We start from the raw sequence: 16,253 nt of genomic DNA on the forward strand, positions 1-16,253 counted from the left end.
CACAGAGCACTTTATGTATAAGAAAGCATCCGTTAATACCACTGGACTGACTACTGGTGCCCCATGGGTTTTGTTTTGTTTTTTTAAGATTTTTTTCATGTGGACTATTTTTAAAGTCTTTATTGAATTTGTTACAATATTGCTTCTCTTTCATGTTTTGGTTTTTTGGCCGCTAGGCATGTGGGATCTTAGCTCCCCAAACAGGGATGGAACCTCACCCCCTGCATTGGGAGGCAAAGTCTTAACCACTGGACCACCAGGGAAGTCCACCCCATGGGGTTTTGAACAGCCTGACCCTTGTAACCTTAACAGTTGCCCTGTGGACATAGCACCTTTAATCGGAGAATTTCCCTGGGGAAGCAGTGCCCCCCTCCTTTCCCCTATCCCTCGGTTGGTCTCCCTCTTCATCTTTAGACACTCACCCACCCATTCTCATGCCCAGAGGTTTTATATTGGGCTGAACTGGGTCCATAGATGTGTTTTCCCACATTTAAAAATAATGATTTCCCATAAAAACCTGGACATTTCAGTCTCTTGATAAAAGGGAGCTTTAGCCCTGGGGCTGTGTAGACCTGCCTTCCTACACAGCCCCAGTGGCCACCCCCTTGACCTTGGGCATGTGATAACAGTTTGACTCAGTCTTCTGGCTGGTGGTGCCAGTCATCAAGTGTTTACTTCTTGCATTGAGAATATTGGCCTGACCCTACAGGCGTCTGTGATTTCAGCCCCTAGCCAAGCCACCTCAGAAAGCTGGCCGTCTCTTGAGCACCCTGTATCCTTTCCCACCTCCCCGCCTTGCCTTTGCTGTGCTCCCTGCCAACTGTGCCCTTCTTTCATGTCACTTTCACACTGTAGATTACGGTGAGTAACGTCACCTGCAGTCTTAATTCCTCCCACGTGGTGGAATCCTGTGGCCTCTCAGGCATGGTGCTGTATCACAGGTACTGGGCTCCAAGCCTTTCTCCTTCTCTGTGGGTAGAGACCCATTCTTGTTCCTTTACATGCCCAACACTTGGCCCAAGGACTGGCACAGGGAGATGCCCATGAGTGTTTGCTGGGTTGACATTGTAACCAGGAAAGAGATGAATCCATTTGTTCCTTAGTGAATTGTTGGCTGGTCTCCATTAAGCAGAGAAAAGGCCCTTGTAGACAAGCCTCCAGGCCAAGTTCCAGAGACCTCAGCTGGTTTCTCTTTCTCTGGTGGACAAGTATGGTTCCTCCAGACTCTGTCCTTTGCAGCAATTCAATGCAGTCCTAATAATATACTCTAGCCTAGCTACCTTTACTATACCCCAGAGCCTCTAGTTTTATTTTGTTCTTCCTCAACTTTTCAGTTGGCATTCTTTTTTTTTTTTTTTTTAATTTATTTTATTTATTTTTATTTGTGGCTGCGTTGTGTCTTCGTTGCAGTGCACGGGCTTTCTCTAGTTGCGGCAAGCGGGGGCTACTCTTTGTTGTGGTGCGCGGGCTTCTCATTGTGCTGCCTTCTCTTGTTGCGGAGCGTGGGCTCTAGGCACATGGGCTTCAGTAGTTGTGGCGCGTGGGCTCAGTAGTTGCAGTGCACAGGCTCAGTAGTTGTGGCTCGCAGGCTCCAGAGCACAGGCTCAGTAGTTGTGGTGCACGGGCTTAGTTGCTCCACGGCATGTGGGACCGTCCCGGACCAGGGCTCGAACCTGTGTCCCCTGCATTGGCAGGCGGAGTTTTAACCACTGCACCACCAGGGAAGTCCTCAGTTGGCATTCTTATGCTCCCCCATTCCCTATCCCAGTAAAGTCACTGTCACTCCTACCTCCCGACTCATTTTGGAGTCCGATGCTGTTATACCTTGACCACCCTTAGCTGATGGATTCTCCAGACACAGCCGCTGAATGCAGCACCTGGCAGGAAGTTGGAATATCACAGATGTCTAGTCACCAACCACAGGTCCCCTGCAGGGACTACAACACTTTTCTAAACTCTAAGTGAACTTGCAATGCATTGTGTGTGTGTGTTTCCACTACAAAGGGTCCCAAACTAATTAGATACATTGTATGAACCAACATAAAATCACAGAAGGTTACAGCTGGAAGGCACTTGACAGATCTAGTCCAGGATCCCATTTGGGGAATGCTGATATATCTCAGAACACTGAGGATCCTGTAGAGAGGTCATAAGTTTAGAAGCCTGCAGGGACCAGGCAGGTAATATAATGGCGGCAGTGGCCAGGGTTTATTTCCTTATGCTGATTTGCGTCGGGTTTTTTCAACACCTAAATACACTTTGCATATCTGGGAATTTCCTAAAGAAATCTGTTGTCTGCTAATTTTTTTAAATTAATTAATTTATTTATTTTTGGCTGTGTTGGATCTTTGTTGTTGGGTGCGGGCTTTCTCTAGTTGCGGCGAGCGGGGGCTACTCTTCATTGCGTTGCGCGGGCTTCTCATTGTGGTGGCTTCTCTTGTTGCAGAGCACCGGCTCTAGGGCGCATGGGCTTCAGTAGTCGTAGCATGCAGGCTCAGTAGTGGTGGTGCACGGGCTTAGTTGCTCCGTGGCATGTGGGGTCTTCCCGGACCAGGGATCGAACCCCTGTCCCCTGCATTGGCAGGCAGATTCTTAACCACTGTGCCACCAGGGAAGTCCCTCTACTAATATCTTGAAGCGCGTGTCTTCCTCCATCTCTCTGTCATCTATACAATAGAGATAATAAATGTATTCACCTCCTAGGGTTGTTGTGAGAATTAAATACATTAGTAGCTGCCAAGCCCTTAGATCAGGGGTTGGCACTTGAGAAGTACACGTTTTAAGTACTTTTGATAATGATGATGATTCACTCTTGCTGTAGACGTGGACACATGAACCTTCACTTGCATCTTTACTGTAGGGAAAAACCTCTCAGACCTGCTGATAAACGGCAACTTGGACTTGACCTCTGTGGTAGGGAGACAACTGGGGAACGGGGAGGGATGGGAGGGCACCATGCCATCTGGTGGACATTGCCCTCAGCTCCCGACAATGGCTGCCAGACAGGAACGCAGGTCCTGTGTTGACAGATTTTTCAGTTTTTCAAAAGAATCCAGAACTCAGGATTTTTAAATGTGACATCTCCCAAGCTTTAAATGTTGGCTGGAAAAAAAAGAAAAAATCTTTTTCAACAGTTTGGAGACCAGACAAATGTATGTGGGCTGGGTTCGGCCAGCGAGTGACTTTGGATGTAGTCTGATCACTGTCATGTATTAGCTGTGAAGGCCGAGGCACGGGGTGTAGTTAAGAGCCCCCGATGGGCAGCCCAAGAGTAGGTGAACAAGGCTCAGATCGCTTTCAGTCCGGCGCCCCTACCCACACCGCAAAGCCTTTCTCGTAATGAGCCTGCGCGGCAGAAGTTCTGCCTCCTGCCTCCACTGGGACGGAGATTTCATTTTAAGCCTGCAGAGTGGAACTGTGAAAACCAGGGCCAAGAATTTAGACTCTCCTCTCCCTCTCTTCATGTTGATGCTCACCTGAGGCTTCCTCATCCTGGAAAGGAGTGGAAGGAGCCGAGCTCGTGGAGTTTTAGTCAAAAGGGCTTCGATTTCTGGCGACGCCTCTTCCCAGCCACGTGATCCCGGCTGGGGCAGCGGTGTTAGTTACTTCATCTCAGTACCTGGACTCTTAAATTGTAAAACGGAGATTAATAGAGTGTAACAGGGAAGAGCTAAATCGGACTCCATGTTGGATCTGTTTCTTTGACTTTAACCTTTGCTTTTCATTGCTTTTGTTATTATAATCATACATAATGGCCTGACTCAGGGAACCCTGCCCCTCTGCCTGAATGTTGAACTAAAGTGCCTTTGTTCAGCTCACAGGGAGACAATCTGACCCTGCCCACCTGTAAATGGCTGAAATTAACAAGTCCCCTCACCAAGGCTGGCCATTCCAGGAGATGTTTTGCAAGGCTGATGGCCCTTTTTACTTTACTTCCTCACCACCTCTCCCTCTCCATTATGCCTTTTTACTTAACTTCCCTCTCTGATTCTATAAACGAAACTGGCATCCAGACCCCATAAGATGGTTATTTTGAGACATTAGTCTGCCATTTTCTTGGTCTGCTGGCTTTCCTTATAAAGTCATATCCCTTGCCTCAACACCTTGTCTCCAACTTATTGGTCTGTTGTGCGGCGAGCCGAGCGAGCTTGGACTCGGTAACAGTAGGACCTTCCCATAGGGCTGCTCTGAGAACCAAGTGAATTCATCTATCTAAAGCCCTTAGAATGGTGCCCAACACTTAATAGGCTCTCAGTAACAATTAGCTATCAGAGGAACAAATGCATCTTTTTCCTTAGGATTCCAGGGATCTCATGAACCAGTCTCATGTTTTCCAAGATTGTTTGGCCGACCATTTTTTTGGGGGGGATGAAAATACTCAAAAGATACTTGAATTTGGATATCCACATACATACACATATTTTCACAAATGCAGTCAGTGTCATCGCTTGTATTCTATGGGGAGCTGGGATGGGAGGAGGGGGCTGGGTGGGGTTTGGAGTGGGAGTGCGTTTGGGAGCTTGTATGATGGATACAGAGGTAGACCAAAGTCCATTTTAGCCTGGGAAGCGTGTCATCACGTAGACCACTGATTAGATTACAGATGTGTGGCATTTACTTATCTTCACTATTTCAAATGAAAAAAATCAATATTTTCCAATTATCTCCAATGGTGTATTTTTTTAAAATTTAATTTCTTTTTGGCTACGTTGGGTCTTCGTTGCTGTGTGCTCCAATGGTGTATTAAACTTACTTTGTCATATTTCATTTCACCATCCCAGAAAGAGCAGGGGGAAAGGGTCAGGAGAGCACATTGCAAGAGAAGATGAAGTCTTTACAGCAGTTCATAATCATGCCTCCTGCCCTTCCAGCATTGTCCATTCAGAAATTTAGTCATTCACTCATTCATTGATTTCAGAAATGCCTACCGACGCCTACTCCATTTCAGGCACTGTTCCAGGTGTGGGAAATGCAGTGATAAAAAACCAGACAGGAAACCTCTGATTTCACAAAGCTGATATCTAGTGAGGCAGGCAGACCACATCAGCAAATAAAGATCAGATAAGTGCTATGCAGAAGATTAAAGTAGGGAGGATTGGGGGCTAGTCCACTCTGAGCAAGTGGGTCCCTTTAAGCTGAGATCTGATTGATGAGAAGGAGCCAGCATGAGAAGACCTAGGGGGATGAGGACAAAGGCCCCGAGGCAGGAATGGATCCTGAGTCCAAGGAGCAGGAGAAAGACTGGGGGCTGCAGAGGTGTGAATGTGAGGGAGGGAAGAGGGAAATGTACAAAGTGAAATATACCAGAGGAGGGTCAGGCAGGCAAGTGTTATCACTTGGACTTATGGCCTTATTTTTAGATGGCTGCAGTGGGAAAAGCCAGCAATAGTGGAGGGTGGAGACCTACCAGGTGGCTGTTGGAGAGATGACAGGGCACACAAAGGGATGATTGAGAGGAAGGAGCAGATTCAGGATATGTTTGGGCAGCAGAGTTCAACGGAACTCCCTCAGATCCACAAACAGCTGTTTCTGCGGAAGGAAACTGCTAACTGCTAAGTACCTACTACGTGCAGGGCAGTGTTCTAAGTGTTTCACATGTACTATCTTAACCCTAAAAATGGAATTGGAACTCTTAGGGTTCCCAAACAGGTAATGAGTGGCTGAGCGAGACAGGCTGACCCAGAGCCTAGCCTCTCGGCCACCGCACAGCATCGTCCCCAGGCTCTCATGTGATTATGAAGCTGGCTGAAGAATGCACGGCTAAGCATTTCTAAACCAAGCAAATGCGCGGAACGGTGTGCAGGTTATAAATAACCATTTCTAGCTGCCAGCTGCTGTTTAGGTTTGGACAGGAGAAGAGAATCTTAGCCTGACTTGCTTATCTCAGGTAATTTGGCAGTAAACTGGGCCCTGGGAATTTGAGTTATACAGAAAATGCAAAGGAAGAGTGACAGGGATATTGTTTCGGGCTTTCAGAAGACAGGATGTAACTTAAAGGCCCAGAACCAGCCTGGAGGTGCACATGGAGAATTTGAAGAGCAAAATGTGTCTCAGAGCCAATGTTTGTTTACTTGGCTCCCAAACAGTCATGCTCTTTGTCTAATAGATTTCTGTTCTAATGATGATATTTCCTTAAAGAGGTCTCCCTTCCCCCTCCCCAAAAAGGGTCCGCGGCATTGAGATAAGGAAATAATGGGAGGAGTGGGAGATTTTCCCATCTTCTGCCTAGTTGTCTACTAGGTTGGAAACTAGAGGCCTCTTTTGTTGGGCCTGTCCAGAGCTCTAAAAAAATTTTAATTACTTGTCAACATTTAAAGATTAGAAGCTTTCTCATACAACTGGACTTCTCTGGAAAAATCTCACCCAACAAAACTGAGCCCACGTTCCTGCCTGGAAACCTGCAGCCGGAGACAAATAGTGATTCCTCTTTAGGCTGAGCAGGTGCTTGCCAGACTGCCCTGTCCCCACCCTGCCACACGTGTCTCTGCAGAGGCTGTAGGTTCAGGAGGCTGGGATGGGGCTGAAGGTGGGTGTGAGGTGGCGTAGAAAGGCCAGTGGGGCTGGAGCTCTGGCATTCCTGGAGGTGAAGAAGGCGTGCAGGCAGGCAGGCTGCAGGGTGTAGTGAACACAGGATTAGCAGCCAGCTGATGGGTTCTTAACCCCAGTTCTTTCTCTTCGTTGCTCTGTGACCTTGGGCAAGTTACTCTGCTCCTCTGAGCCTCACGGCTTTGTTGTTGCATGTGCTAGTGAGGGAATCCCAAGAACTATCACCTGGGGAGGAACCTGACCATGCCCAGTAAGCACTAGGAAACCACGAGTTCCAGACAAGCCATCTGGACAGGTCTCAATCTTCCTTTCCTTTTTTCTTTTTCTCTTTTTCCTTTCTCATCTTGTCTAGCCGTTTCATAAAGAAAAAAACTTAGCCCTCAAGTAAACGAGCAGGTCACCACCAGCCTACTGGCTTAGCTCAGAAACTGTTGTTCCAATGTCCAGAAACCATATTTTGTCATCATTTCATTCTTAACTCTCACACATTACAGACTGATCTCTTAAAAGAAGGCAGCTTTTCCTCCGAAAATACTGTGTCCTTTCGAGCAAGCTTCGGAGTCCTGAGGTCCATGGAGGCTACTCTTGTCTCCCTCCGGCAGACCACACCCTTGGACCTTAGGTGGGAGTGTCCACGGCGTTTCTCACTATATTTTTTAAAAATCTGAACCAGCCCTTTTGGACATTTAATGTTTTAAGTTTATTTTAGTTTCTTGAGTAGGAAATAGTTCCAACTAAATCATTCAAAAATAAAAACAATATAAAAAGTTTACATTGAGAAGTCGCTCTTGTGCATGTGCCTTCCAGGTGTACAAACAGAACCAATATGAGCATATATTCTTTTTTTTTTTTTATAAGTTCATTTGTACCATTTTTTTTTAGAGAAATCTGTTTTTATAGGTGTTTTTTGTTTTTTTTAAAATTTATTTTATTTATTTATTTTTGATTGCATCTGGTCTTTGTTGCTGCACGCAGGCTTTCTCTAAGTTGCGGCGAGCAGGGGCTACTCTTTGTTGTGGTGCGCGGGCTTCTCATTGCGGTGGCTTCTCTTGTTGCGGAGCATGGGCTCTAGGTGCACGGGCTCAGTAGTTGTGGCTCACAGACTCTAGAGCGCAGGCTCAGTAGTTGTGGCGCATGGGCTTAGTTGCTGTGTGGCATGTGGGATCTTCCCGGACCAGGGATCGATCCCATGACCCCTGCATTGGCAGGCGGATTCTTAACCACTGTGCCACCAGGGAAGTCCCAGGAGCATATATTCTTATTTTCCCTCTTTCATAGAGGAAAAAATTGCATACTACGTCAACTTTCTCCCCCTTGAGTTCATTTAACATATGGTCATATTATCAGCTTGCCATTCTTTCACCCAGTATTCCATTCCATTGTGTGGATCCACCATATTTATTCAGCCAGTCCCCACTGTGATAGACTTATAGGTCACTTCTAATATTTTCCATTGCAAATTATGATGCAGTGAATACCTTGTGCATGCATTTGTTTCCTGTTTGTGGAGGTATTTCTTCCCGGTAGATTCCTAGAAGTGATATTGCTAGCTTAAAGGGATACTGCCAAAAGCCTTTTTGAAGATATTGCCAAAATCCCCTCCACAGAGCCTGTATCATTTTATATTTCTCCCAGCAGTGCTCGAAAATGCCTGCTTCCCAGATCTTGCCAACAGTATATTGTCCAACCTCTGGATTTTTGCCAATCCAATGGGTAAGATTAAGTGTCATCTCTGGGATATTTGCCATTTGAATTAAATTACATAGATATATAAAATGAGAACAGGGTGAGCCCTTATATTTGGACCGCAGAAGAAATAAACTCGTTTTAGTAACCTAGTAGAAGCACCATCACCCCAGTTGGGAGAAACAAGTTCTTCATTTAAAACTCCTTTTTGATGGGGAGGTCCCTGCATAGTCTTGGATTTCCATTGAGTCGCCTTTATTCTCCAAAGCCCAACCCTGCTTGCCAAGGCTGAGCATTGTACCTGAGTGGATGGGAGTGAGTGTCTAATGCCAACCTGCCTTTCCACATTTGGCATTTAATGGCAGTTTTCTGGCTAATGGGGAACTCCCATCTTCCTTGACCCTTGGGGAATCATTTTGTTCTAGTCCCCTTATTAATTACTCTAGGAGTCCAAAGTACATTAAATAGCTGCATCACAGAAAGAAATCCTTAAGTCAGACTCCCTCCCTAGCACATGCTGGCCTTCTCAGACTTGTCTTTAACCTGACCGAGGGGCAGCGTAGTCTAGTGGTTAGGAGTGCAGGCTCTGGAGCCAAACTACCCAGATTCAAATCCAGGCTCCTATACTCACTAGCTGTGTGATATTAGGCAAGTTTCCTAACCTCTTTGGGTCTCCATGCCCACCTTGGACAAGTGGGATAATAATAGTACCTATTTCATAAAGTAGCTATAAAGAGTACATGAGTTGATTCATGTACGTAGCCTGGAGCTCAGGGCCTGGCACATAAGAAACCCTGATAAGGTGAGCTCATGTGGTAATGATGATGATGATAATGATGGTGGTGATAGTGATGCTGGTGCTGGTGCTGGTGCTGGTGCTGGTGATGATGGCCACTGGGAGCACACTGAGCCTGACCACTTACAAGCTACGCTTCTCTGGCCTTGAGCAAGCGGCTCAATCACTCACCCTCAGTTTGTTTCTCATTTCTTCATTGGTTTGTTCCGATGGGAATAGCTCTGTCCACCTAAAACAAGAGTCAGCAAACTACAGCCTGGGCACCATACCTGGCTTGCTGCCTGTTTTTGTGAATAAAGTTTTATTGGAACACAGCCACACCCATTTGTTTACATATTGTCTATGGCTGTTTTCATGCTCTAATGGCAGAGTTGAGTAGTTGCACCAGAGGCCTTATAACCTCATGACTTTATGGTCTATAAACTAAAAAAATATTTACTCTCTGGGCCTTTACAGAAAAAGTTTATTGACCCCTGATCTAAAGGAGTGTCTGTGAGAATGCAGGAGATGAAGCCCGTGCATAGAACCTGGACCATAGCAGGTGTCCGGTACAGTGGAGCTATATCAACTAAGCATTTAAGCTTCAGGAACTCAGTGCCTGGTTCTTGCCACCATCCCCCCTCGCCCCACCCCCCGCTGCCCTCTCCTCCTACCCCAAGATAAAAAACAGAGGGAATAATTACAATATCGATAGCTTAATTAGAAATACCATGAAATTATATTTTGCATATGTATTTTACCATGTACCATGCATTTCCAAATGCACCAAATATTACACATGCACATTAGTCAACAACAGTGGATATAAAATCTGTGTCCTGGAGGCTGTACTTTACAGGAGGTTTAAGGCTCTTTTTCAAGGGGAATTTTGACACTGATTTTTCCCGTGCCTGAGGACTTCAGAAGCTAACATCCAAGGAAGACACAACTTCCCTCTAAATGGTAGTGATGAATAGTATTATCTGCAGCCAGAGCAAAGTAAAACTAAAGTGTCAGAATCTTCTAACCACTGAAAATTAATCCTAAGTGCAGATAAAATCTCTCCGAAATCCTAAGTGGGAGACCGGTATTATATTTACAACAATTCAATGCAGTCACTTTTTCTTTTCCCTAGGCACACATCTGTTTTCTAAAGTGAGGTGTACACGTGGTATTTACATTTGACCTTATTTATTGTTTCCTGGCTGAAGCTGGCAGGTCACCTTGCAAAATGCAGAGGAACACCCCCTTAATTTTGCAAGCAGCATATATTGATATTAATGTCACCTTCTTACCCCTCCCTGTCGTTGTGAGGATAAAATGAGATCTAGGTAGGAAGCTAGCTACTCAGAGAAGCTAAGTGCAGTAGACAGGCACAGTGTAACCTGTTCCTTCTGTCCTTGGGGAGGAGGAGTCGTCGTCTCCACATCGAGCTACCTGGAGGAGAGAGGGGCTCAGTGGGGTGAGGACAGAGGCATTCAATAACAAATGTGCATAATTAGAGTGAATTATCTTCATTAGAAAATTAGCAAATTATTTTCCAATTTAATGAATAAAGGAGCTTCTAATAAACTCCAGTAGAGAAATTTGCTTGCAAATTTCAGTGGTTAAGCTCTCTGTTCTTTGTATTAATATTTTCTTTTTATGGCTCACCTGAATCTTTTTTTTTTTTTACTGTTCTTTATTGGTATAAAAGAACTTTCGAGATGGAAAGCAAACCCAGAGGTGATTCAGTCTAATCCTCATTTTTAAAAAATAGGAAGAAAATATGGCCCATAGAGAACCTGTTGGATCTTGTGAGTTATCTAAGATCTCATAACTGGTCAGCGATCCACTGGACTGGATCCCCAGGCATGTGTCTGACCAGAACAGGAAGGGCCTCAGCCAGACTCTGGGGTCTGCCATGTTCACCCCCGAACTAGCACTGTTTCCCTCCTGCTCCCTACCCTTGCTCTGGGCTTTTCTTGGCTCTGCTGACGTCTTACTTGCCTCAACACTACTTCTGCTGCTAGAACACCCTGGCCTGTCAGCACAGCATTCCTGCCCTCCAGTCTGCTCTGTGCCCTTCCAGCTCCAGACCCACCTCCCAGCTCCTGGCTCTGCATTGCGTGGCCTACTACCTGGTATGTCATCCTCTCTGGTCGACCTTAGGGCCTACCCTGAGGCCTTGACTGACAGCCAGAGCTGGTGTGGATAAGGGTTTGGGGGAGCTGTCCAACCAAGCTCCTGCCCTAGAGCATCAGGGATCAGGAGGTCGGGATAAAATTGACATAACAACCCGGATCACCTGATCCCTAAATCCCGGTTTTTTTTTTTTTAGTTAATAAACTTTATTTTATGGAGCAGATTTATGTTCATAGTGAAATTGAGTGGAAAGTACAGAGAGTTCTCGTATACCCCCTGTCCACATTTGTAAATCCTCCCCCACTATCGACATCCCCCATCACAGTGGTATCTTTTCCTGGGCTCTTTTTCATCTTTAAACCCTAGCTTCTTTGTCTTAAGGCAAAAAAAAAAAAAAAAAAAAAAAAAAGAGGCAACAAACACACACACACACAGAGAACCTAATCTAAGTGGGTGTCTGTGGAACACAAAGGCAAGCATGCAGTTGGTTTCAGATCTGTTCATTCTGTCTTGGCATTCTGTGTTAGTCTGTCCCCAAGGCCAGTGGCTGGTGGCTGCTCACACATGGAGGGAGCCCTGCTCCGGCCCTCTGTCCTCTCTCTCTCTCAGAATCAATTTCAGTGTTAGGGGCTGGGATTCTGATTGGCTGCAACTGCGTCAAGGGCCCATACCCAGTGCAGCATATGAAGTTCAGGGTATGGGGTCATGTACAGTCGTGGCTGCCACAGGACCCCACCGTGGGGCTGGGGAGGAAGAAAAGAGAGAAGGGAGCAGTCTAGGGTGTCATTATGAGCTGAGCAGATACCCTCAAAGATGTCTACCATACCACGATACTGTACAACCCGGGGTCTCCTATAAATAGCTGCCTCTTTTCTACATCCTCTTATGTATTGGCCCAAAGTTTGGCCAGTGCCAGAAGTTCATCTTTGGACCTTTGCTCTTTCCCTTATTCTCACTTTTTTGGAAAGAGCATCATCCCTTGACCTGAGCTTTATCACTAGCTGTGAGCCCCTCTGCATCCCCCTCACATGTGGTCCCACTGCAAGTGACCACATCCAAAGACAAACGTCTTTCCTCTCAGATTCGGTCCTCATCTCTCGCCTCTCAATAAGTCATCACTAAGCCTTTTTGTTCCTGCCTTCAGAGTGCTCCTGCCTAATGGGACATATGGTTGTGGCACTCTAAAAAATAGCCACCTGAGAGTGAAGCTGGACGATTTGGGAGACACACTGACAACGTGCAGTGAGACTTGCATCTTATGTTTTAAAACCAAGGCGATCCATTAATTTCCCATCAAGGATTCCTTTTATAATGGACACTTCCATCGAAGTTGTAAAAACTGCATTTGGAACAGCGTATTTAAACATTTGATGTCGATCTGTGAAATGTATGCATAACTTCAATGTTAGTTTTCTAGTTTTCCGAGAAAAGCAACAATTCTCTCTGAAATTGCCCCATTATGTGAAATGCAGGTGATTGCTGCTAATTCACATTTGCACCAGCACCTATGTGGCGAGTTTGGGGGTTTGGTGCAGCATATTGGCACACACTCATCAAAGGTTATGTGTATGTGCACAGTGGAAGGCATTTTATATAACTCCAATTTAATAAAAATGTAATTTGACTGGGAAAAACTAGTCTGTCAGCCCTTGCAGAGTGCAGATAATGTTCCAGATTAAAGAGTGGAGGCTTTGTTCATTATAGTCAAATAATATGAGTGTGTGAATGACCATTTCATTGCCGTTGGTCTATTTCAAGAGTATGCCATTTTCCCATTATCTTAATAGGCTACATTTTCTTAAAATCACTTGATTGTGATTGGTCCCATCTATTCGGTTTGCAAATAAAAAGCTTTTGTGGTGATAAACTAGCTGTTTTAAAACAGCCTTAATCTCTGTTTCTGCTTTTGAACTGCTACAGGTCAGACTCTGCAGAAGGCTGAGAGAAGCCGGTCCTGCTCTCGGGAGAAAAAGGAGGTAAATGAGTCACTGGGGAGGGCAGGTGGGAGGCAACTCTATTTAAAGAGACCTGAGGGAGTGGGCTGGTGATTAAGTATCCCTGGATCTCTTATTCTTTTCTCTCATTCTCAACTGGAGTTATTAACCCAGTGTCACTTATAGTAATAATCTCTTACTGAATGTATCAGTTAGCTTTGACTGTGTAACAAGTCACCCAGATTTTAGTGACTCAAAACAACCACAGATTTAGTTCATGATTCTGAGGGTCAGCCATCTGGGCTTAGCTTCCCCAGACAGTTCTGCTTTTGGGCCAGGCTCTGCTGACTTCAGCTGGGCTCACTTATGCATCTGCAGTTAACAGGGGTGTTGCCCTGGGGCTGCCTGAACATCAGTTAGGGTGCTTTAGTTCTCCTCCAATGTTCTCCCATCCTCCAGCAAGCCAGCCAGGTTTGTTCACATGGGGGCTCAGGGGTTCAAGAGCATGAGATTGGAAGGCGCAGGAACACCTGAGTTCTAGGCTCGGCACTGGCATGGTGTCACTTCTGCCACTTTCTGTTCTTTAAAGCAAATCACAAGGTCAATAATTCAGGTTCAAGGGGTGGGGGAATAGGCCTCACCTCTTAATGGGAAGAGCTACAAAATATTGAAATTTACCACATTCTTGAAATTTACCACTCTTGAAATTTTTGAAATTTGCCACACTGAGCCCACCTGCGCTGTGCTGGGCCCCAGGGCCGGGACTAAGGGATGGATGAGAGACAGTCCTTGACTCAGGGTGTGCACAGCGTAGTTGGAAGGGATGTGCGATGAGATCATTACAATACAGTGTGAAAGTGCCAGTACAGGGAGAGAAGGCCAAGAGTGGGATTTCAATACGGAAAAAGGGTCACCTGCCTCTGCCAGTGGTATCAAGAAAGGCTTTGCAGAAAAGCGGATGTAAAGACCAACTCTTGAGGGTGAGTAGTTTTCCAGGCCAAGTAAATAGCATGGTCAAACGCAGAGAGGTGGGACTTCCCTGGTTGCACAGTGGTTAAGAATCCGCCTGCCAATGCAGGGGACACGGGTTTGAGCCCTGGTCCGGGAAGATCCCACATGCCGTGGAGCAACTAAGCCTGTGTGCCACAACTACTGAGCCTGCGCTCTAGAGCCCGCGTGCCACAACTACTGAAGCCCATGTGCCTAGAGCCCGTGCTCCGCAACAAGAGAAGCCATCCCAATGAGAAGCCCATGCACCACAACGAAGAGTAGCCCCCGCTCGCCACAACTAGAGGAAGACCGCCCGCAGCAACAAAGACCCAATGTAGCCAAAAATAAATAAAAATTTTTTAAAAATTAAATTTATTAAAAAAAAGTAACCAAGAGTGGGGACCAGTCCCCCTAGGCCAGGAATGAATTGTTTAAACCTGAGGCCTTTGGTTGCAGAATGACAGCATCCGATTTATCCACATTAAGAAATTCTCTGGAAAAATGATGGAGCAGGGCAGCCGGTAACTAGCAGAGATACTTTTTCCCTCCCCTCATCTCTCTCCTTGGCAACAGGACTCCCCTAATTGCCGCTTTCCCAGCTACTCCCATCATGCCAGTCGCCCGAGAGCATTTCAGATCACTCTTCTGAAAAATGCTTGAATGAGGGAAAAGGGAGAGTGGGGTTGTTTATCGCAACATCCGAGTTTAACCCTGAAAGATGTTTAAAATGGTTTCAGGCCCTCTGAAAAAGAGTGCTTTCTTAACAAGGCTTTTGTTTGGTTAGAAAAACAAGAGAAAGAAACTAATAGCAAGCTGCCAGGATGCTCATCTTGATATATTATAACATGCCTTTCCACCCACCTCCTCTTTCCACATCCTTCCCCCCGTCGTCTGTGAAATCTGCACTTCCTGATACTCTGTGCTTACACGGGATGCCAGGTATAGAGGAAGCTTTGTCCTTATGAAAGGCAAGGAAAAGACAAGCTGGTTAGAACAAACAGACAAGGACACTCATCATGTTCCTTCGGAGGTAGGGTAACGGGCCAGCTCACACCTTGGCAGGTGGATGTGCAGTTTCCATCCTGGGTGGAGATTGGGTACCATCCTGCATGGTCGTGGGCCAGCACAGCAAAGGGAGGATGGGAAGCTGTTCTCAGTGAGCTTGCCAGGCCACATTCAGCCCAAAGATGTGTTTTATTTGGCCCATACCCTACTACAGTTTTTAAAAATTAGGCAGCTGCATTCAAAAATTAGGAGATTTCACATAAAAATGCAGACTTCTTGCTTCTCTGAAAAAATGGAGAATGACAACACTGAGTCCTTCCTTATTCCTATAAGGCAACAGTGGGCAATGGCTTCTGATGAGGACATGTCCCCCTTTTGATGGGACCCTCCCTGTCCCCCCGACCCCCCACCCGCTCAACAGCAAGCAGGTATTAGCACCCACGTGATGCCAGGCCCTGTGCTGGGTGCTTGATGTCTGCGGTTCACAAATGTTGCAGCACGTTAGAATCACCTGGGAGCTGTTAAATACCCCCATGTCCAGGCCTCTTTCCAAACCAGTTAAATCAGAATGTCTGGGGGTGTGACCCAGGCATCAGAATTTTTTAATCTTCCCAAGTGGTTCCGATGTGCAGCCATGGATGAGAACCAGCGTTTTACGGGTTATTAAGTAACCCCTGGTTCTCAGTGCTTCCCCACGCACTGCATGCCTGACCTGCACCAAGGATGCTTCGGTTCTCAAGCCCTGTCACAGACACAGACAGGCACAGATCATAGCAGAGAATGACAGCCAGCACAGAGGAGACCCAGTTAAAGCCCCAGCGGGTGCTGGAGGAGAGAGAGAAGACTTCCTGGAAGAGGCGGCTTTAACCGAGGCTTTGGAAGGGTTAGTCATTTCTGAAAAAATGTATCTTTGATGGTTGGCTTGAAGTCGGTAGATACTTTTGAGGTAGCTGGTAAAAGTATTCTCCACTTCTTCTCTAGCAAGAATTCACTGCCTGTGGAGATTATATAGTGTTTATGGCCCTTGATCATGAATTATTAATGGTTTTGAAATCATGGTCATTGTAGTTTACTCAAAAATCATTAGAAAGTAAATTTATCATACAGTGTTAAAAAAAACAAAAACCGGGAAACCACAGAGGAGGAAGAAATCTTTATTCATCACCCCCCCCTCACTAGGGTCCACACTGATG

General features: G+C 45.9%; 1 protein-coding gene across 6 annotated transcripts in view; it reads left to right on the plus strand.

Moving 5' to 3' along the window:
* The window catches only part of KATNIP (katanin interacting protein), a 194,908-nt gene that overhangs the window by 5,073 nt on the left and 173,582 nt on the right, over positions 1 to 16,253 (plus strand). For all 6 annotated transcript variants that reach the window (XM_068524188.1, XM_068524190.1, XM_068524184.1 and 3 more), the window contains exon 2: positions 13,052 to 13,107. In XM_068524188.1, coding sequence (XP_068380289.1) covers positions 13,052 to 13,107 — 56 coding nt within the window. The remainder of the gene's footprint in view (positions 1 to 13,051; positions 13,108 to 16,253) is intronic.

Source organism: Eschrichtius robustus, chromosome 16, assembly GCF_028021215.1.
Source record: "Eschrichtius robustus isolate mEscRob2 chromosome 16, mEscRob2.pri, whole genome shotgun sequence".
In the NCBI taxonomy this organism is placed as follows: domain Eukaryota; kingdom Metazoa; phylum Chordata; class Mammalia; order Artiodactyla; family Eschrichtiidae; genus Eschrichtius; species Eschrichtius robustus.